Source organism: Nanorana parkeri, unplaced genomic scaffold (assembly GCF_000935625.1).
Source record: "Nanorana parkeri isolate BGI_ZX_2015 unplaced genomic scaffold, ASM93562v1 scaffold994, whole genome shotgun sequence".
Classification (NCBI taxonomy): domain Eukaryota; kingdom Metazoa; phylum Chordata; class Amphibia; order Anura; family Dicroglossidae; genus Nanorana; species Nanorana parkeri.
The window spans coordinates 167,833-190,695 of record NW_017307262.1 but is presented as its reverse complement, the minus strand read 5'-3'; the positions used below and the strand labels follow the sequence as shown (position 1 = coordinate 190,695).

General features: G+C 46.1%; 1 protein-coding gene across 3 annotated transcripts in view; it reads left to right on the top strand.

Annotated features, from left to right (window-relative positions):
• Positions 1–22,863, top strand: part of NDEL1 (nudE neurodevelopment protein 1 like 1) — a 39,279-nt gene that overhangs the window by 9,869 nt on the left and 6,547 nt on the right. The window contains exons 2-10 of one of the 3 annotated variants that reach the window (XM_018566982.1): positions 5,222–5,319; positions 6,458–6,611; positions 7,739–7,887; positions 9,268–9,404; positions 10,673–10,843; positions 13,915–14,006; positions 17,244–17,410; positions 19,546–19,580; positions 20,880–20,990. In XM_018566982.1, coding sequence (XP_018422484.1) covers positions 5,222–5,319; positions 6,458–6,611; positions 7,739–7,887; positions 9,268–9,404; positions 10,673–10,843; positions 13,915–14,006; positions 17,244–17,410; positions 19,546–19,580; positions 20,880–20,989 — 1,113 coding nt within the window. In that variant the 3' untranslated portion in view covers position 20,990. Of the gene's footprint in view, positions 1–5,221; positions 5,320–6,457; positions 6,612–7,738; positions 7,888–9,267; positions 9,405–10,672; positions 10,844–13,914; positions 14,007–17,243; positions 17,411–19,545; positions 19,581–20,879; positions 20,991–22,863 lie in introns of those variants that run through there. The other 2 variants (XM_018566984.1, XM_018566983.1) reach the window with 2 other exon arrangements.

The window sequence follows — 22,863 nt, the reverse complement described above, 5'->3', positions numbered from 1 at the left end:
CTTTGTAGCTCCTTCTTTCATACCACTTGTTTACTAATTTTGTTCTTTGGTACTTTTAAGTTATTTTTTCTTCTGTCCCAGAGCAATACAAAGGTCAGGCCGATGCTACATGGGTAGATCTATATATCTAATATAGATCTCTATATCTATATATCTATAGATCTCGATGTATAATTATTTTGTAGAACTTTATTGAAATGTCACATGTGGCATTTCATTCAGTTCTACGGGCACAGCGCGCCGGTGGTTTCCCGTCGCACTGAAGCAGCAAAAAAAAGTACATCGTGCTGTTCCCATCGCAATGTGGTGGTGTGAACCAAGCGATCTGTAACCGTGCGGCAATGGAGCGCGAAACTGCGCGGATATGGAATCTCACAACACCGCCTTATTTTCGAATGGCACCCCAGTTGCGATTGCCACGCAGATGTAACCCCATTAAAATCAATGGCAGCCGCCGTGTTCAATTGTGCATGATCGCGCTCCATTATCAGAACAGCAGGTGATGGGAAAATCCCTTCAATGGGGATGCACCCAAAAACACATTTTTTAGTGTGTGTGAATGTCAGGGCTTTTAAGGCCCATGACATGCTTGTGCAGTTGTTGATGGCGATTGGAAAAACAGCCCTGAAGAAGGGGATTATCGAAATGTGCCAACCTAGTATTATTAGTAGTAGTAGTAGTAGTAGTATTAAAAGCTCAACCTTTTATTTTTTCTTCAATAATGAATGCAGATCAAACAAATATTACGCTGCTAAGTATTTCTTTATTTCTGCCCAAACACTTAGTCATCATGTTTCTGAACAGCTCCAACTCTCTTAGCTCCTCTTCCCTGAACTTCCCGTCCAGTACAAGGTCAGAGCAGTCTACTGCAAATGTTCATCTACTAGCTCGGAGGAGAGAGGAGTAGGGTGAGGGGATTGGCTTTTCTTTGCTGCGCCTGTGTGTTTGTGAAGACACAAGCAGCTTACTAGCACACATAAGGGTGGCTCCATAGGACCTTGCAAGGGAAAGGAGCCATCCTAAACCAAGATGTCAGGTGACCAGCTGATTCTGCAGGGAACTAAAAAAAAACATTTGGCTTTATCACTTTAAATGTTCAATAAATATTTCAGATTGTTCTAATGGTCAGTTAGTGTTGGTGGTCTTGCATGTTCTCTCGTATATGTACCCGTGTCTCGTGCCGCCTGTGATCCTAACTGCCTTACAGTACGGCCTCCGCCCTCGAGAGCTTCAAAAATAAAAACCCGACTGAGCTTCTTACTCTTCCCTACACTATGCAAAGATGACTGACCAGTTGCGCTGGGGGACTTGTAGTCCCACAGCAGCTGCAGACACTGATTTTCTTTGTATCCCCCCTCCCCCCATTCACAGAAATGTTTTGTATCATTTGTCCAGTGTTCCAAATAGGAGTCATCGGATCCCGGCGCTGAATGGCCGTCCTTGTGCCGGGTTTCTGCCTCTCTCAGGTTACATCATTGAACACCCCGCACCGTGTGAACGGCTTCCCTTACACCACATTCCAGGCGGCTGATGTCACACCGCGCGGAGAATCTTTTAAAAAAGGAAGTGGACGGACTAGAAATATGTCTCGGGGATTGTCCTGGTCTAAACAACAATCCTCTTTCCTTTCAGGAAATGAGTCTTTCGGATAAGCGTCTGCTGTTTAGTCATTTGTCATCCTAGGCCTGATTCCCGCCCAGCCTGCCGGCGCTCATCGTTTTCAGGAATCGCTGTGCTTTATGGAATAAGCTGCACAGATCTTTACTGCTTTGTTATATGGACAGTCAGTCATCTGCCGGATTATTTGCAAATGGCAACATGACATGTGCTTTAAAGTGTGAGGGTTTTGTCTTGGGCGAAATAATGAATGAGCTTTTGTTGTGGGGATGAGTTTTAAAGCTGCGGGAAAAGTAAATATTGTCCTCATACAAGAGTCATGTGTATTCTTCCTTTAAATCTTGGTGAGCTTTGTGTATTTCTTCCAGATCTGCTTCCTGTAATAAAGACCGCTCACTGCTGCTCTTTGTCCTTCTGCAGGGTGACTGGTTTTGTCTCCGCCCCTTCTTGTAATAAAGACTGCTCACTGCTGCTGCTCTCTCTCCTTGTGCAGGGTGACTGGTCTTGTCTCCGCCCCTTCCTGTAATAAAGAACGCTCACTGCTGCTCTTTGTCCTTCTGCAGGGTGACTGGTTTTGTCTCCGCCCCTTCTTGTAATAAAGACTGCTCACTGCTGCTGCTCTCTCTCCTTGTGCAGGGTGACTGGTCTTGTCTCCGCCTCTTCCTGTAATAAAGACCGGCCACTGCCGCTCTCTCCTTGGGCAGGGTGACTGGTCTTGTCTCCGCCTCTTCCTGTAATAAAGACCGGCCACTGCCGCTCTCTCCTTGGGCAGGGTGACTGGTCTTGTCTCCGCCTCTTCCTGTAATAAAGACCGGCCACTGCTGCTCTCTCCTTGGGCAGGGTGACTGGTCTTTTCTCCACCCCCCTCCTGTAGTTTTCTGCTGGCAGCCTGTAGTGGGTGGGGCCTGTTGGGGCTATGTGCAGCACATTGATGATGTCGCTGCAACGTTTTCAAGGTAATATCAGGTTTGCGAAGGCATTTAGTGCACACAAAGTGGATTTATATGATTTGTGACTATGGAGGAATATATTTAAATGAGGTTTTGTGTCCTCCAGTTTTTTTTTTTTCCTTTTAATTTTCATGTTCCATATGTATTGGGAATGACAGAGCAAGGACCTGCCATGTGCTGCTTGTTCTGAGGCAATCTTCTCAATTTGTACATTGGATTAGTGTTATGAAAGCTGCACTTCAGGCAGATATAAAAGGAAATATTAGAGGGACTGTCAGTCTCTTTACAAAAAAGATAAAATCACACTTGAAGTTTCCTACATCCTGTATCTCCTTCCTTCCTTATTTTACAGCGCTGCAGCCTCTGTACTGCCCCGGGAGTGTCAGATGCCTGTAACCCCCCACCAAGTGCTATGGTTCCATCCTGCAGAACCTATGCCACCACAGTACAAGGCAGTAACCTTATGGTGGAAGGTTGAAACCATTGCAGGCGGCGGGAGCCTGCCATGAACGTCTTTGTTCAGTCAATGGGAGGTTAGGTGTGAACCTAGCCAATGGGAGGCTAGGTTCACACCTAGGCGACACCTCGCCGCTAAGGTGCGAACCACTGTGGGTGCCATTATGTTCTAATGGCACCCCAGTCGCGTCGGGCGGATCGCACTGTTTCCCACCGCGATTCCAAACATAAAACAGCCGCACGTTGTGTATCGCAAAAAAAAAAAAGTACATGTACATTTTTTCTGCGATTTGCCACGCGGATGTCACCCCATTAAAATCAATGGGGCCAATTGCTGCCTGCATTGTACAGGACCGCGCGATCCCGGGACGCAAATCCCGAGTGTCGTGCGGTGTAAACCTAGCCTGACTCTTCTTGTCACCTTTTCACATGTGCCCCTAATAAAGACTACAAGAGGCCATGTTGACCCGCATTGCACAGGCATGGTCCACCATTGTCACCATCGGGAAGCCGGTCCATATCAATGATGTGGAGTGAGTGCATATAGACAGGAGAAGGATGGGGGGAGATCAACAGCACTGAGATGGGAAACTTGTTGGAAATTTATGTTGGTAAGTAAAAAAAGAAATTGTTTGATACAAAATGCTTTCGCTACTAAATCTCCAGATTGCTTTCAGATCTGCTCTAAGAACTTGAACGTGTTACTGACTCGCTGTAATACTGTGCAGGCGTCTCGGTTGCTGACAGCTGTCATTCCTCAGGGTCTGTGATTATCCCTCTTGCAACCTTATTTGTCATAGAGAGCGATTGCTGCTAAAGACCTTCCATAGCGCTATGGACCTTGCCGGTTGCAGATGGTGCTCATGTAGTATGTCCTCAGGACTTAATAGATGTGTTTTGTGTTTGCTGTGAGTCTGATTGCATCAGATTGTGTTTTGGCTCATGGGGGGGGGGGGGTCTGAATTTTGTGTCCCGGCTGTGCTGGGAGTAATGTCATCTGGCTGCCACATGTTCACACAAGTTCTCTGCATTGCTGAGGATGCATCAGTCAGGAACAGCCTGTGACATCTTGTGCAGTGGAAGGGCCTGGGAATGGATGCGGTTGGCTTCAAAGCAACATGTATCCCCTTACAACTTAATTTCATTAGATTATTAGAAACATATATAAAGATCTTCTCGCTCATCTCGCACTGTCACCACCTTCATGCTCTCTTGGAGGCCTCACACCATTGTCAGAAGGGAGCAGGGCTTCCAGGTACCTGGGCGCATATGACCTACCCCATGTGACAGTATTTGGGCCTTTTCAGCCAATTACCCCAACTGGACACTGTCACCTGGGGGATTTGGGTTCTTGTTTTGGGGAGGCAATGCTGTGTGGTGATTTAGACCTTGCCTTGTGTGATGAGGGGGGGGGTCACTATTAGGAGACACCGTCACTGTGCTTGTGATTTGGGCAAATAGTGCCTCTTTTAAACCAACTCTGAAGTAGTGGTCACATGACTTGTCACTTGCTTCTTACAATCTGGCTTGCAGCACCAGACTGGGAGGGGTAGAGTGGTGCCCATCCAAGTGACATGGTAATGACGCATGCTGCACTTGGACTATGTATCTCAGAATGCGTTGCACTGGGAGTGAGCTCACTCCTGCCTGTGGGCCCAGAAACACCCACATTGACTATGCGAAGTGTGGGGACACATCACACGTAGTCCAAAGGACTATAGGAGGCTTGTCCTTTACTCCCTGGGGGTTGAGGAAGTAGTTGTAATAACGCTGGGTGTCATTCAATCTAAAATGAGGCGGAACCATTGGACCGAAGCTGCTTTATAACTGCATGTTCAGGGGGGAATGGATAACTGAGGCTGGAGTTGGGCTTTGATGCTTTTTTTTTTATTCTGCAGTAACTTTTGTAGTAATTTGCTGGAGGTGCAGTTTGCAGTAAAGGCAATCTGGCACTCCAGGCTCCTTTTTTTTAATTAATTTTGTAGCCTCCACAGTCTGTAAAAGCTGGAGGCCTTCCTAATTGGGTTTGACTGTCTATTTTGTACTGGCATAAAGACACAGCACTGTCTTTCTCAATAAGAAGAGAGGACAAGACCCAGTAGAACAGCCAGCTCCCTCCATCTTCAGTCAAGCCATGCATGTGTGAATTCGCCCAGGAAAGAATGATTTCTTCATTAAACGTATCCTGTTTTGTCTAGATTTCCCTCAACATGGACCATGAAGACGTCCCGGAGTTCCTGAGCCCGAAGGAGGAGATTTTGTATTGGAAAAAACTGTCACAGACTTATAAACAGAGGTGAGGCAGTGTTTATGTGATCCTAACAGCCATGTATGTGGTGTCCAAATATAGGGATTCCATTGGGTTTGTTTCCATTTCAAGACCAGGAATGCCTTCATGGCTTTGTGATTGAGCAGATTGCACTTAAATACTGGTCACATCTTTCTGCCTTTGAGGAAGGGACCCTGCGCGGCCCCGAAACGTCGGTTTATTTGGATGTCTGTGACGCTTTCTGTCCAATAAAAGGGACATATTTATCTTTACTACTGAGTGCTGGTGATTTCCTGACTTTCCTGCAATAAAGGCATCCTGCGGTGATTTGGACCCACTTGTACCTACTGCATGTGGATTTGGCATATGACAAAATCACCGCATACCCTATTTATCAATGCCGTGTTTGTAATGGAAACCAATAATACGAAATCACCTGCACTCCATACAGCGTACAGACCTTGGATGAAAGGACGGTGCTTGAAGTGACAACACGGATGGCGTGGTGTCAGATACAGTCCATAATAGAAGTCACCAGCACTCAAGGATGTGTTCAAGAAGTAAAGCACTTTTTATTGTCACCTGCGTCCTACAGCCAACGTTTTCGGGGATATTCTACTCTGTGAGTCACTATGTCGCCCAGAAGAAGGCACCCTGCGTAGCTCCGAAACGTTGGCTGTATGACGCAGGTGACAATTTAATAAGAAAGTGCTTTACTTCTTGCACACATCCTTGAGTGCTGGTGACTTATACTATGGACTGTAATGGAAAGCAGTCGTATTTCCTATGCACTTTGCTTTTGTAGTGAACTGAAGGAACCTGGCTGTTGCCAGACACTAAGGCCCCATTCACACTCCGCGATATGCAAATCGGGCGTTTGTCGCGCGATTTGCATATTGCTCGATATCGCGAGATTTGCCGCGCGATATCGCGTTCAAGCTTGCATTGAGCAAGCTTGAATCGCGGCTAAATCCGCTCCAAAAAGGGTCCTGCTGTAGCGACACACGACCCGCGACAGCAGGACCCTTTGCAATGCATTGAAGACCGATATCGCACTGTAATTTGCCGCGATATAGCGGGAATTACCGCGCAATAAATCGCTCAATGTGAACGGGGCTTAAAGGTCCACGGTTCATTAAGTAACCTTTTCCGTTTCTTCTTTTAGTTTTCAGGAAGCGCGGGACGAGTTAGTGGAGTTTCAGGAAGGGAGCAGGGAATTGGAAGCAGAGCTGGAGACTCAGCTTGTACAGGCGGAGCAAAGGAACCGCGATTTGCTATCGGACAACCAAAGGCTGAAGTACGAGGTGGAAAGTTTAAAGGTAAGGCGCCTGTTTTATCTGATATCGTCTGTTCATAGATATCATTTGTAGCTTTAGCAGACCTAAAGGTGTATGCTTGCCTGGTTTAGATGACAAATGGAGCGGTCTGACTAGAAGACAGATCCACTGAAGACATCACTGGGCATAAAGAGGCGTTTCTTGAACGCAAAATGATTTGATGATTACATGTTGATTGGGTGGGAGAGAAAGGTGGAAGATAGTTTAAAGCTGGCCACAGACCTTACAACCATCGCAAGACTTTTGTCTTGTGATGGTTGTAAAGTAATTTAAAAAAACGTACGATCTGCCCATCTTGGACAGGCAGATCGTACTTGCGATAATCGCAAGCCCGCCCCGCTGAATGGGCAGTGTGCGCTTGCGCACACCGGCCCGGCTTTTATCTTACGAACATGTTCCTAAGATAAAAGTCGTGCGACAGCACAGTAAAAACGGTTGCACGCCTTCCACACACCTTGCGATAATCGTACGATCGCAGGATTTCCAGCGATTTTATCGTACGATTATCGCAAGGTGTCTGGTCACCTTTAGACTTCAGCTTTAAAACAAGCCATCCCTGAACTCTCCAGCAACATGTATTGTGAAGCAATTCATCCTCGAAGATCACAACAAAGTCTAAAGTCCGGTTTCAGTTGGTTTGTAGGTTGCCAAGATTCTGCTGCAATAGAAAGTAATGGGAAACGAGCTAAGATTTCAGTACGTCTGTTTGAAGATGAGTTTCTTCACAATGCCTGTAGCTACAGAGGTGAATTGGTATACAGTGCTTTTACTGCTTGTTCAGAATATGTAAATCTCTTAGTGTGCCTAGTCTGGGCAAATCTATAGGAGCCAATCACATATTCCACATTCACTTCTAATGGGGTGAGAGAGCTGCTGCTTTCATGGCCCACTCACAGGTAGAGCTTATGTGGTGCTGAGCTAACTGTGTTGCATAACTGCAGTAAATAAATTAGGTCTCCTGAGCCGTGTAAATTTCAGGGCTGGATGGATGGAAATCCAAATCATTTGGCTAGTAAAACCACTAAAGTATATGTATTTCAATGTATTCTATGTACTTAGCGGTTTGCGTAGGGTTCAGCTGTGAGACTTTTGATGATTTCCAATTTTAGGAGAAGCTTGAACATCAGTACTCGCAGAGCTACAAGCAGGTGTCCCTCCTGGAGGATGAGCTGAGCCGTGCTCGAAATATCAAGGACCAGCTCCACAAGTATGTCAGGGAGTTGGAACAGGCAAACGATGACCTGGAAAGAGCCAAACGGTGAGCTGTGCAGAGGTTTGTTGTGGGTAAAGGACAAATGTCTTGCGTGAGGTCAGGTGACTGACCTTGATTTATCATTCTGTGGCACGCCATCCAGTTGTCCTCGCAGTCCCCCTCTGAATTTGGTATTGCAAGGCTTTCCCCAGGAGCTGAGCATTGCACCTGTTCTTCAGAAAACGCCATGTGGGGAGAAAGAAGCGACTCAGTCTGCACCAGCTTTGTGTTTTTGTCAGACATTTCTTGGTTTTCACTCCAACCCAGAACTTGGTGGCCCATAAGCTCCATAACCCTGTTTACAAACATCAGAAAATTACCTTTTATTTACTACTAAATTCGTTTTTTTGTTTGTTTTTGTCTTGTAATGTATAAAAGTGACAGAAAATGTTGTGACGTTGAAGTACATTATAACCGGATTTGGTTAGAAAACAACAACGAAGTTAAAGTGGAACTCTGAGCACTTCGGACCTCCCTTACCTTTTTAAACTACCTTTTTCATGCATTATTCGACTCAGTCCAGTGATGTGACATCCCTTCCTCTTCCTCAGCATAGGGACAGGTATTTTTCTAGGACTGAGCAGAGCTCATGTAAGGATGTGTGAACATGCCCAGTCCTGGAGTCCTGTGACACCAGCCTGGACAAGAAGCTGGGCTCATAGGAAATGGGCAGAATGACGGTGTTGTTCTGCACTAAAGACCTTCAGCACAGGACTGAGCAGGAACCCCTCCAGTAAGTAACACTGAGCAGAGCTCATTTAAGGATGTGTGAGCGTGCCCAGTCCTGTGAACCCAGCCTATTGTGAGGAAGCACCCCCCCAGGACAAGAAGCTGGGCTCATAGGAAATGGGCAGAATGACCGTGTTTTGCCCTAAAGAAGACCTCCAGCACAGGACGAAGCAGGAACCCCTCCTGTAAGTATCACAAAAGAATAGTGTCCTGTAACACCAATCTACGTCGGAAAATGTTGTACTCCAAAACTCATGACGTCAAACTCTCCACACCCAAATATTTGCCCCAGGACCAAAAATCTCCTCCACAGGTGTTCAAGATAGAAGCAGGAACCCGTCGGGTAATTAAACCCCGCCTCACTCCACAGAAAAAGGAAATTGCTTCTTTCGGTGGTATTTTATATCAAACTAACAGGCCGGAGCATGTCTTTGCCTGATGCTGTGACATTGGTGTTTGCCTCACTGCAGACGTTCTATCAACTGCACGTTGTATTATTAGAAAGCGAGGGTGGCTCTTACAGTAAAGACGTCAGCAAAGTCTAAAGTTTGATGACAGGCAGAGGAAAGGCGTCACTCGCGATGTATGGCTCATTCTTTGTATAGAAAATGTCTTTTTGTGAGGTGTTAAGTGAGCTGTTTGATCTCCTGTCCACAGGGCGACGATCGTGTCTCTGGAAGACTTCGAGCAAAGGCTGAACCAGGCCATCGAAAGAAACGCTTTCTTGGAGAGCGAGCTTGATGAAAAAGAGTCTTTGTTGGTGTCGGTACAAAGATTAAAGGACGAGGCGCGAGGTAGGATTTGTATTTTGTGTGTCACTCTATTTATTCTCTCATCTTAGACATAATAGCTTCTTGCACATGTTCCTTTTTCCTGTACACACCGAAAGGTGTCACCTGAGATTAACTTGTTCACTTGCTTCTAAAAATACGCTCGGAATCTCTTTAAAGGAAAAATAACACCCAAACAACAGGACTAAAAAAAGATTCTGACGCAATTCATTTTAGAAAGAGCCGTTTGTTAAAGGAGAAGGTCCCAGTCATCAGTGTTCAAGCCCATTTGAACGTATTCATTACACATCATATCCTGCAGCCACCACAAAATAATCCTTTAAATCATGCATAATAATTAGGGATGCTCCGAAATTTCGGCCGCCGAAACATATGGGCCGAGAATGGCACTTTTGGCAAAATGCCGAAAGTGCCATCTTTCGGTCGAAATAGCGGTGCATCCCTGCTTTCTCTCCTCCCGCAACGCACGGCCTCCTGTGACAGATCATGAGAGAGGTGGTGTGGGGGCAGAGACAGCTGTCACAGGAGGCTGTGCGGGGGAGGAGTCACCTGTCAGAGATCGAGCTCTCCCCCACATCACTCGCTCAGCCTCCTGTTACAGCGTGTCAGGATCAAGAGCGGGTACAAGCAGTCAGTGATCGCTGAGTGTTTTGTAAATAATTGAGGGCAGAGTATGATTACTATGTCCCCAATAATGAATGAATGGGAAGTGATCTCTTACACTTCCTGTTCATTCATGATTGTGGACATGGTAAACATGCTATCTCCTGGCCTACAGAATTATTTTGTTTGCCAGTGTCCAATCCTCCTGTAGGCAGCAGTATAACCCGACAGCAGATTAATTACTGTGTCTGAATAGACTCGCAAGAAAAGGATTTTATAGTGAGTACAAAAATCATATTATAGAGCTGTAATTAGACATGTTATTTAAGCAGCAAAAAGCAAATGATCTATAAAGTTGATATTCCTATAATAAGATTTCTACATGTGAATAGGAAGCACAGTAACAAACTGCCATTGTTCACCCCCATGACTGAAGATCTGTTGTCATTTTGTCTGGGCCGCCGGTCTATGACAGGGCTGTTACATTCACTGGCAGAGGCTCCGTTCACACTGGCCGGAGTCCAGACAAGAGGATTATTTGTGTATTCAGGAAAGTTTTATACCAGATGGCTCTTTCATCATCTATGGCTCTTCAGAGAAAGCCTTCCATGTAATTACACAAGGGGGCAAGTTGAGGATCATTGTTAATAAAATTTGTGTGTTTTCAGATTTAAGGCAGGAATTAGCTGTACGGGAAAGACAGACGGACGTGAGAAAATCCGCACCGAGTTCTCCGACTTTGGATTGCGAGAAGACCGACTCGGCCGTCCAGGCGTCCTTGTCTTTACCCGCCACACCCGTGGGCAAAATCCCAGACAACAGCTTTAGCTCTCCGAAAGGTCAGTCCACCGTCACAAGGCCACACAACAAGAGCTCAAAGCTGGACTTATTATTTTTTGCCTTAATCGACCTCATTAGCTTTCTAATAGAACCTAATTGTTTAAATAGTTTTATTTTTAATATATACTTGTGACGAGAGAGCATGGAGCCGGCTTCCCGGCCAATCAGGAAGCACTGCCCGGGTTCCTGATTGGTCGAGAAGCTGGCCAATCAGGAAGCCAGGCGCCGTGTAATGACGCGACACCCGGCTTTCTGATTGCCCGGGAAGCCAGCTTCATGTTCCCTCATCACCTCATGAGGAGGGTGCATGGAGCCGGCTTCCTGGCCAATCGGGAAGCTGGGCGGCTAGTCATTACACGGCGCCCGGCTTCCTGATTGATTGGCTAGAAAGTCGGCTCCATGCTCTCTCGTCACAAGTGACGAGAGAGCATGGAGCCTGCTTCCCGGCCAATCAGGAAGCTGGGCAGCGTGTAATGGCGCGCTGCCCAGCTTCCTGAATGGGACTTTCGGTATCGGCGGGTACTGGAAAAAAAAATCGGTACTCGATACCGAAATACAGGTATCGGTGCATCCCTAACAAAATGCTTTTAGTGGTTGTCAGTCTGGAGGAGTGGGTGTTCCTAGGCAGGCTGCATTTGCATTCAGACTTCCCTAGGTAATGCCCCCAAGTGACGCTGAAGCTCCATGATTAAATTAGCTGAAAACCAAAGGGGAAAGCCAGGGACAGTAGGGGCAGGAGACAGGGGCGGAGGGTTGGGGAGAGTTAAGTTGTGCCGGGGACCTGGGGGCTTTGGGAATACTGAAAAATCAAATGTTAGTCATGGCTTCTTCTTTTGTTAAGCTGTTCATTAAAATGTATGTAAAGCCAACACTGTTTTCTTTGTTCTGGATAGGGTAGGGAAGTCTTATAACAACTGTTGAGTGTTTATTGTCAAATCTGTTACAAGCAGTTAGGGATCCGCACCAATAGTCAGAGTCCAGAATGTTAATTAATGGCAAAAGATATCTAGTGCATTTCGGGGGTTCAGACATACTGTAAAATCTGGTGGTAGTATTGGATTTTACTTGTATTAGTATTATCAGTGTCCCACCAGTATTCTCAATAAGTCCAGTCATTTTAGAGGTCACATGATATACAAGCCGTTATGAAGACGGACATGTCGGATACCCAAATGCATTGGCTCTATTTCATCTTTATTAAATGAAACATTCTGGACCCTGCAACCATGGGTGTAGTGCCCTTTACTGCTTTTTAAATGTTTGGACTGCTCTCAGGACCTCCCTTTTGTCTGGGGTGCTCTGGTACACATCACTGAAGCAGGTCGGCTCGATTATAACGGTCATTCGTAATACTGTCTGTTAACAATGGAAGATCTAGCACCTCAATTGTATGTACCCTGAGGTGTGTCCCCACTGGGCAGATTCACCTTCTTTACTGTCATCTCCAATACAGAACGTTAGGGGAAATCCAAAATATTAGAGCAGTCAGGAACAAGAAGTAAAAGTAGTTCAAAAGTTACACCAGTTCCAGTGACATCCAAGATGTAAATTAATGTCACTTTGGAAAGATTTTATTTCACTTTGTGCCGTGTCTCTAGAACAGGAAGTAAAGGGAAATCTCCCTGATAGCGGTCGAAAAGCCCCCAAAAACCGCCCAACAGCAAATTTAACTATTCCTTACTTTATCCAAAACCTAAAAACATTTTTTTTCATACAGTTTAAAATTTGCACTTTTTATGGCTTTTCCTGTCAGTTCAGGTTCACTTAACATAAATGGTCCCATTTGTAGGACACATGTTCTCCCTTTTGCAAATGATGCATCATGTCTCCTCGTGTTTGTGTTGGTATGGTCAGCCGGAATATTGGCTAAATTTTAGGTCAGCGTCAACTTACTTGATGTGAGGGGCCTCAAGAGCGGCACTAGACACCACCAAGGGGGCCACACATGGTGTTTAGTACTTAAAGTGACATTAAACCCTCAGAATTTTTAACATAAAACAATACTGTAATGTGCGCCTTACTGTAATCCATGGTAGTTTCCCTTCTCTTTGCTGCTCTTGCTTTTTAAATCCTCATGTCTTCTCATGCTGGGGGAGAACTTCCCTTTTCAGCTCAGGGCCTCTTCCTGTAGTGCTGGCTCAGGTTACAAACCTATACACAGACACCATGTATCCATTACAGAGACAAGGCAGTCTGCTGCAAAACAGAAGTTCTGCCCAGCATGAGAACAGATACAGATTTAAAAGGAAGAGCAGCAAAGAGAAGGGAAACAACCATGGATTACAGTACGGCGCACATTACAGTATTGCTTTATGTTAAAAAATCTGAGGGTTTAATGTCACTTTAAGCTGTCAAAGGCTGAAGATACAGTACGTGATACTGCTGTCACAGCCCCTTTACAAATCATTGCTTCCACATTTGTGACCCCCGGCAATCCACTTAGTTTCTTGTGCCACATTTGATATCTCTCTGCATTATGAAAGATCAGAGTGAAGAAATATAAAAAGAGAAAAGGGGTGGACGGCACAGAAATGAGATATTGTGAAAGAAATAAACCAAACCATTGAAATACTAGAAGCCGGCCTAAAGAATATTTTTCCTTTTGCGTGCTTGAGGAAGCACCAAAACACGAGCAGGACCCTCCTAACCTTCTTGTCTTGCATTGTATTGTACTGTCGTCGTCTTCTTCCTTCTTTTTTTTTTTTTTTTTGCACAGTGCAGTGCAAACTGTTGGCACTATATCAATCCTGTATAATAATAATATAAAAATAATAACATATTACTATCATCAGGGCCCTGACGGTTGACCAATAGGTGCCAAAGGGTCGCATGCTGCTCTAGGTTGCAGGGGTCTAAGTACCTCCAGCAGCCAATTCTTTAAATTCATTCCAAAGTAAAGATAATGCGTGTCCTTTTCGGAGTAGGGTCAGGACAAAGCTGAAAATCATTGTGAAGCAGGAAGCCCCGGAGACTATTTTTTTGTCATTATCATTTCCTCTTTAGAAGTGTTAGAAGTTGAAAGTGTTTTGTGGCATTTTATGTAAAATTGACATTTGTGTTCTTCTCTTAGGTATACCTAACGGTTTTGGTACCACCCCCCTGACTCCGTCCGCCAGGATATCTGCACTTAACATTGTGGGGGATCTCTTAAGAAAAGTTGGTGTAAGTATTGATCTGTGATGCCCAGGACCTGCCTCAGCTATACTGCTGACAAGGGATGCACTGATACCGGCGCTTTAAATTTTTAAACTGAAGCGGCTACCTGTGGTCCCCTGCACTTGCTGGGGACCTCGACAGCCTTCTAGTGAACCGCGGTGCCTGTTTACAGCGCCAGCCTCATATCTCTTCCTCCTTCCTGCGGGGCTGTTTACAGCGCTTCCGCTGCACGCATCCACCTGCCAGACCCTCCGTACCCCTGGGGGGACTACACGCAGCCTTCTTGAGACCCTGGAGACATCAGGCTACCACCCCGTAGCAACACAGAGTGCGTAGCTTCATATTATTCTGCATGGCACTACAATTGCTGGGATTTGTAGTCCTCTATAGCTGGTGATGTTCTGCATTGCTGTATGATATTTTGCTGGGATTTGTAGTCCTCTATAGCTGGAGATGTTCTGCATTGCTGTATTATGCATTGCTGGGATTTGTAGTCCTCTATAGCTGGTGATGTTCTGCATTGCTGTATAATATTTTGCTGGGATTTGTAGTCCTCTATAGCTGGTGATCTGCATTGCTGTATAATGCATTGCTGGGATTTGTAGTCCTCTATAGCTGGTGATGATCTGCATTGCTGTATAATGTATTGCTGGGATTTCTAGTCCTCTATAGCTAGTGATGTTCTGCATTGCTGTATAATATTTTCCTGGGATTTGTAGTCCTCTACAGCTGGTGATGTTCTGCATTGCTGTATAATATTTTGCTGGTATTTGTAGTCCTCTATAGCTGGTGATGTTCTGCATTGCTGTATAATGTATTGCTGGGATTTCTAGTCCCTCTACTGCTTAGAGTCGGTGGCAGAACTACCAGGGTTGCAGCGTTTGCAGCTGTGACAGGGCCCTGTTGCTCCACCACTGTCCTAAAATCATTCGTCTATGTTTTAGAAAAACTGTCACATGACCCTAAAAAGAAAATGGTATCTGTAATTGGTATCGGCGAGTACTTTAGGAAAAGTATCCGTACTGTGTCTGGGGAATAAAATGGTATCGGTGCATCCCTACTGCGGACGATTCAAAACTTCCTTCCACTGATGAAACAATTATTGCTGTTTACACAAAAACTCAAAAGCCGCTTCTGTGCTCAAAGTGAATCGATCATTAGAGACATTTATATAAATGGCAGCTTGCTCAGTAATGTCGGTGTAACCCTTTCAGGTGTTTCTTATTCCTCACAGAGATCACAGTGTGACCCCCCCCCCATGACAATGCCATCATCTGTATTTCTCTCCAGAAGGACAGAGCTATCTTTGTTCTGGCATCATCTAGGGTCACCAGCTACATCCTGGACTGAGATGCTGGCTCAGGGATTACACAATAACTTTAGGGAAATGCAGCACTTCCTGTATCTTTCTAAAGATCTGCGTGTAATCTTTACTTCATCAATCAGCACACAGCATATGTCTCAGACAAGATTTCTTAACATGTTTTACGCTTCATGATCTGATTAAACGCAAGTATGCGCGAAATGCATTCGATTTTGTCTTGGACATACCGTATGTCTTATGCTGATTGATGAATGAAAGACTGCACACCGATCTTCAGAGATACAGGAGTGCCGTGTTTCCTTGTAGTTGGTGTATTTCGTGCCTGGTTGAGAGCTGGTGTGTGCACCTTGTCAGCGGATCCAAGTGAATCAACCTGAAGTAGCAACTAGTACATGTGCCTCATGTAAATCTTGGTGCCTGTGCAGTTCTTGGAGGTGTTTACATATGTCTGAATCAGATCAGCCCCTGCTGCAACATCTCACCATGTGACTTGCAATAAAGTTACAGCGGTGTTATCTGATCACTGGAGGAAAGGAGACTAAAGGTGCCCATACACCTTACGACCATCGCAAGACTTTTGTCTTGCGATGGTCGTATGCTTATTGAAAGCTCGTACGATCTGCCCACCTTGGACGGGCAGATCGTACTTGCGATCATCGAAAGCCCGTCCCGCTGAGGGGCGGGCTTCCGATGACCGCAATGCAGAACGGGCAGTGTGCGCGTGCGCACAGCGGCCCATTCCGCAGCTATCGGACGAGGAGGCTAGAAACACGCCGCAAATCGTACGATTCTCGGCGGGTTTTCGAGCATGTTGGTTCAACAAAAGACGTGCGACCGTACAGTAGAAACGGTCGCACGTCTTCGTTCACACTGCTCGATTCTCGTACGATCGCAGGATTTCGCCCGATTCTCGTACGAGAATCGAGCAGTGTATGGGCACCTTCAGGCAATGCTTCCTCTTGCTGCAGACTGATGACATTTCAGCCTTGGAATGTAGCTCAATTACCACTTTTTTATGATGTGATGTAAAACTATATCGGATGATAGGTTGTGGTAAAGCACAGTAAATATAGTTTTTGCAAACTTAAATGAAGTAGGATATAAACATACACAGTCAGGACAGTTCGTTAGCAGAATGAAAAATGAATCACTTTAGGTATTTGTTGTAAATCTGTTCAGTTTTTCAATGCTTGTTAGAAACAAAAAACACCCCACTGAGATCTTATTAGGCCATTTTAAAAGAGAGTCCTGCACATGGAAAGTGTGCAAAAAGAGCACTTAAATCAATTAAGGCAACTGTGGATCTCCAGTGTGAGCAAAAATGTTAAAGCTGAACTCTGGGGAAAGGAACAATCCACTTTTGCAATGGGGCTCCCCCTGAACTGCAATGGTTATTTGTCTATGGTAGCATTGCTTTTCACTTTTACTTTACCCCCCCCCGGTAGCTGGCACTCTCCTCTGCCCTCTAACGCTCTTGAGTTGTGGGTGGGCGGGCATTCTGACTTACAATGCAAGACAAACAGTCCTGGATTGTATGTGATGACATCAGAGATGAAGCCGCCGGACGGAGCTCCAGAGAGACGAGGCTTCGGAGGACCGGTCACGTGTGAAAAATAGTCTGTGGGAGGGGTTAAGGGATAAGGTGGGTTAATATGCTTTTATTTGGGTCCCTAGTCAAAAGCAACCATATAACCTTCACAGTATGGGGGAGCCCCCACACTCCCCAGAGTTTGGCTTTAAGCTGAACTTATTCACCTCTGAGAAGCTACCAGAAGGGCAGAATGGCTTTTTTTGCAGCCGGAAAGAGAAGGTTAATCTCCAGCTGTGGAAAAAAAAAAACTAAGAGCTGTGAAAATGTGGATCTTGTATTTTGCTTGTATCCTAGTCAGTAACTTGCCGATTTCTCCTTTTATCTGCAGGCCTTAGAATCTAAGCTTGCTGCATGCAGGAACTTTGCCAAGGACCAGGCCTCCCGCAAGTCCTACGTCCCAGGGAGCCTAAACAGCAGTAGCAGCAGCACGAGCAGCATAGTAAACAGTGGAACAAAGTACTCCCACTCCGGGCACACAACCTTCTACGATAAGGGGTGAGTGCAAACTGTAGGATGTCCACATCTTCTGGTGTTTTACATAGTAGCTTGTCTGTCGGTTTCTTTCTGCTTTTACATAGCGTTAACTTCAGAATTGTTATTGTGAAATAAGTGTTTTGCTTCTGGATTCGGTATCGCCTGCTTGTGACGAGCATCTGTCAACAGTATTTCAAGAGGAACTAAACCTAAAATTGCTGGGCCATGGCTGAGCATAACTCGTGTCTCGTCGTTGTCCTTGAACCAAAAGGCGTGCTTTCTCAGAGGTTTTTCTGTACGCTCTACCATACTTCTGTGAAAGAGCTTTGATGTGTGTGGTACCACCGGATGGGTTTTAGCCTCAGCTGAGTTTGGTGCCCAAACTCCAGTTTTGGGCTCTTTGGTGGTAGTATATTGGGACCGCTTTTTGGTCCTGAGATGCACACCTTCTGGAGGAGCCAGTCAGTATGATGATTCCTCAAACTGTTTCTGTGTGTTTATGGTGAAGATGTGGAAGGTGTTGCATATCAGTGGTTCTCTTCCAGGTTTTATTGGTAATTCTAAAGTAATATAGCCATTGCCTTTAGAGGAATTGGCGTTCCCCCTTTTTTAGGATTCACTGTGATGTTTAAGATGTGTGCTGTGATGCCACTGGAAACAGTATCTGGGTCTTTGGGTTGCTTATTGACTAACAATGCACACAGACCAACCCAAAGACCTGCACACTACGTCCAGCGACCTCGGAGCACACCTCTTAAAGGAGAACTATGGGGTCAGGGCTTTTCCCCATAGTTCTCCTTAGTGTAACGAGAGGGCACAAACTAGCGTCCTACGGTTACCCTAAGCTCAGTATATCGCGAGCTACATCTCGCGGTATACTGAGACGCCGGAGCGGATCCCGACATCGATGTCCAGATCCGCCCAGCTGCGTGAGTGACCGCTGGCTCTGCCTATCTAGTGGCAGAGCCAGCTGTACCCTCCCCCGTCCGATCTGCCAGTCAGCGCTGGCGGATCGGAGGGGGGAATCCAGCCCCTCCCCTGTCACGGCAGAGGGCTGCGACAGGATCGAGAGGTGAGCGAACGCCGGTATGTGTTCGCTCACCTCCCAATCTACTGAGCCGACCTGTGACAGTCTCATTGTCACAGGTCGGCTAGAACTATGAGGTGAGTGAAAATCACTCACCTCATAGTTCTCCTTTAAACATCACCAGGGTCCGTTCCAATCCCCTGAAATGAATTGGCTGTATTTATGATTACCAGTAAAAACTGAAAGACAACTGATCATATGCAACACTTGACTTGAGGTGTTCTTCACCACACACAGAATACTTCTCTAAACATTTTGGGTGCAAGGTGGCATAGGAACCTGCAGAAGTGCAGGCTGTAAGTAGTGGAGTGACCATGCTTTGACTGGCTGTTAAAGGGTTCATCCACACAGAAATTCTTAGGTGGTACCTGGTGGGTTGAGTCCCTTCTGGCTTTTTGTTTTATGGGGACTCCAGGGGCAAGCTCCTTAAAGGTGTAGGTATTCCCTTCCATCATGGAGTGTCCCTGCTCCATCTGTTGCACTTTTCAGAGTGCAGGGTGTCTCTAAAGTCCACTCCTAACCCAGTTAAACTTCCCTTTGCAGCACTCTGCTGCTGCTCCCTCTTGTTGTTTCTTGGTATTGGGGCGCATGTGACCTCTTCCTATAATGCAGTGTTTGTGCCTAGAAGCCAGTCGCTGGGCATGAACACTGTCACACTTGTGGGGGTGATGTCTTCTCTCCCTGTAAGCAGTACCACTATATTTAGCCCTGAATGGACTGGGTGGGGATAAGGAAACGATGAGATATCTTGGCCACAGCGGACCATATTTCAGCTGTGGATTTGATAACAGCACACAGAATTGCACCGCCATGTACCAAACATTTTCCTGTGCTAGCTGCCCCCCCATTTTTGCGGCATTTTCTTTTTTGGGTTTAGTTCCGTACTGTGAAGAAATACTGCGGTTTCATCAAAAGACGCTTGTATATGTGTTCTATTGGATAAGCTTTTTTTCTTTTCAGCCCTACCCCGTGTTCTCAGGTAAGTGAGGCTCGGCTGGACTTGCGCACCTCAGAAAACCGCGTCCAGGTGGGCCGGAAATAACGTTGTCTCTCTTTTCCCCCCCACTAGGCAGGAAACGGTCATTTTCCCCACGTTGTTTATGGGTAATTGAACATAGCAATAAGGTTGCATGCTGGTGTTCTGCCTCTGGGTGACTTAACATGAACCCCTCCTCTCTCCAATATGGCCACACTAACTGCATGGGGCGTCTCTCTGCAGCTTATCCTGTCTAAACTCAGGAATGTTGGGGATTTTTTTAGATTTATGTGGCGTTGGTAAGATATGAGCATCAGGTTTTCATGGCATTCTTCACGAAGCTGGCAAAACTTTTAAAGCTGTATTCATTGGATCTAGGAAGCTGGAAAGGAACTAACGCGTTTTTCTGCGGTCACATTGCGTTTCTGATGTCAGCGGTTGGTTGTGTACGTTTTATGGAAGCAAAATATTAAAGCCCATCTAAATTTTCAGTTTAAATCTGCTAAATAGGTTCATCATAAGAACAAAAGGTCTGCAAAGTTTTACAGCCAAGTAGAAAAGCCCGTCCCCATCCAGCATGCTGCAGAGAAGGACACTTGCTTTCTGTCTGGAAGTAGTTATCTCTTTGCAGTGCGTCTGCCTCTGCACAGGACATGCCGGACTTCTGCAATCAGCAAAGGGCATACACTTTGTTGACTGGAGAGCTCTGGCTCAGCAGGGGAGGTGCATTGGATCGCTGCAGAGAGACCACGGGTTCCTCACTGAGAGCAAAGGTCTTTCTCTGCAGCACGCTGGCAGGGGACAGGCTTCTCTACTCGCTGTGACTGCTTTAAGATTTTGTTTTGCTTCACCTGTAAGGCCCCGTTCACATTGAGCGGTTCGCAAATCGCGCGTTTGTCGCGCGATTTGCATTTTGCGCGATATCGCACGATTTGTCGCGCGATATCGCGCAAATGCTTGCATTGAGCAAGCTTGAATCGCGGCTAAATCCGCTCCAAAAAGGGTCCTGCTGTAGCGACCCGCGACATCAGGACCCTTTGCCCCATTGAGAAGCTTTGGAGAGCGATATCGTGCGGTAAATTGTCGCGATATCGCGGGAATTACCGCGCGATAAATCGCTCCATGTGAACGGGGCCTAATGCATTTAGCTGATTTAAACCCAAAGTTCAATTATGACTTCTCAGTCTTTGTTGCTGCCCCGTCTTACCATGTCCTCTTTGTTGGGAAGGTGGAGGACTGTGTGCTAACATTGCAGGAAGCAAAGGTGCTTCTAGGCGGTCATGTATAATGCACGGGTGACGCATGTGATACGGCGGTGTAACGGGGACAGGATGCCTTGTTGTTGCCATTTGGGTCGGCATGTAAATGATTAAAAGCACTAGTGACTGTGATGTCCCAATTTTCCCTTCTCTCTTATGTGTATGTAGTGGACTGTTACAGGCGGGAGGCCGTAAGGTCACTGGAGCAGCACTTTCCAGGAGCTGTACCTTACCCGTATCACCCCAGACTGATAAGCGGGCCGTATTTAACATTGTAGGAAAGGGTAGGTCCCGGTATTCATTTCCTTGTCACCGCTGGCTGATAAGACTGCATTCATGTCGCATGTTTTTTGTTTTTCGGACAATAGCTGGAAGCACTGGTGAAGGATCCGCGGAGTGTTAGCTCTGCAGGGTAGAGTCTTTTGTCTTGTGCTGTTTTAAGGTCCAGTGTGGATAAATAAATGGGAGACCGTTTAGAAACAAATGTCCTTTGCAGAGTGCCGGTGTCGGACATTTAGCTTTGTGAACTGCGTGAAGATGTTACTTGTGTGGATTGTCTGGTGTAGCGAGTCTGCAGCTTTCCCCTCCACATGGTTTCTGCTCGGCATCAAGAATGCCCCACTGTCAGCCCCAGCGTACCAGTCTGTTAGACATGTGATCAGAAATGCAGCGAGAGCCACAGCAATGGTCCTAGAGTCCAGAAAGACGTCTAAATGGAATAAAACAGCCAATGTGTTTCAAGGGGTTCAGGCACCCACCTTTTCATCATGGCTTCTATGCAGTACAACCTCTGTGACTGGATAGGATATGTGCTGCTTGTATTTGTACAATCAGAAGGCCAGAGCAGCAAGTCCGACAGCAAGGATTTGCTGACCAGCCTCAGCGCAGCTAGTCCATTTCTAGCTTCTCACAATACAGGATATTAACAGGAGCTCTACAGCCTCTTGTGTATGTATTCTGAACACATACGTGATATGTGATGGTAGCAATCTCCCTCTAACTCTGGGCTTCAGACAGATCTGCGAGTCTTAGAGCTGAACTCCGCTGTAAGCAAATATTGTCCTCATTCGTCAGTCTGGTGTATTCTTCCATGAATCGCGATAGGCTTTGTCTGTTTCTTCCAGATCTGTTATCCAGTGTGAGACTTGGAGCTTCCTGTAATAAAGACCGACCACTGCTGCTCTCTCTCTTTGTGCAGGGTGACTGGTCTTGTCTCCGCCCCCTCCTGTAATAAAGACCGGCCACTGCTGCTCTCTCTCCTAGTGCAGGGTGACTGGTCTTGTCTCCGCCCCCTCCTGAAATAAAGACCAGTCACCATTGCTCTCCTTTTCCAAGGTGAGTGGTCTTGTCTGTGCCCCCTCCTGTAATAAAGACCACTCACTGCTGCTCTCTCTCCTAGTGCAGGGTGACTGGTCTTGTCTCCGCCCCCTCCTGAAATAAAGACCAGTCACCATTGCTCTCCTTTTCCAAGGTGAGTGGTCTTGTCTGTGCCCCCTCCTGTAATAAAGACCACTCACTGCTGCTCTCTCTCCTAGTGCAGGGTGATTGGTCTTGTCTCCGCCTCCTCCTGAAACAAAGACCAGTCACCATTGCTCTCTCCTTCTGCAAGGTGACTGGTCTTGTCTCCGCCCCCCTCCTGTAGTTGTCTGCAGGCAGCCTGTAGTGGGAGGGGCATACCTGTCCCCTCCCACAGCTCTGCTCTCTGCACAGGCTATGTACAGCACTGTGATGATGTCACTGCTACTTTTAATAAGGTAATATTTAGGTTTGCAAAGATCTTTGGTGCACACGAAGCGGATTGAATTCCTCTGTGTCTTTTAATGGATATATTTTTTAGTTCTGGGCTCCGGGGTTCAGCTTTCAGTCTTTATTCAGATTCTGTGAGTGCAACATACAGAGAAGTAAAGAAAAGCTGTCAATGCATTCATAGATATGTCAGCCCCGGAATAAACTTTGCACAGGCAACCCGTACAATGTGTGGTGGTATGCAGTAACACTTCTAACCCTGGCATGTACTTATATTTATAAAGAACTCCGGGAAGCTTTTTTTATTAACCCTTGCAGTGAAGCTACTTCCATACCGCAAGGGTCAACTGCTTGTTTGTGCCTAAGGGACTAAAATAAAAAATGTTATACTCACCTGATGCTCAGA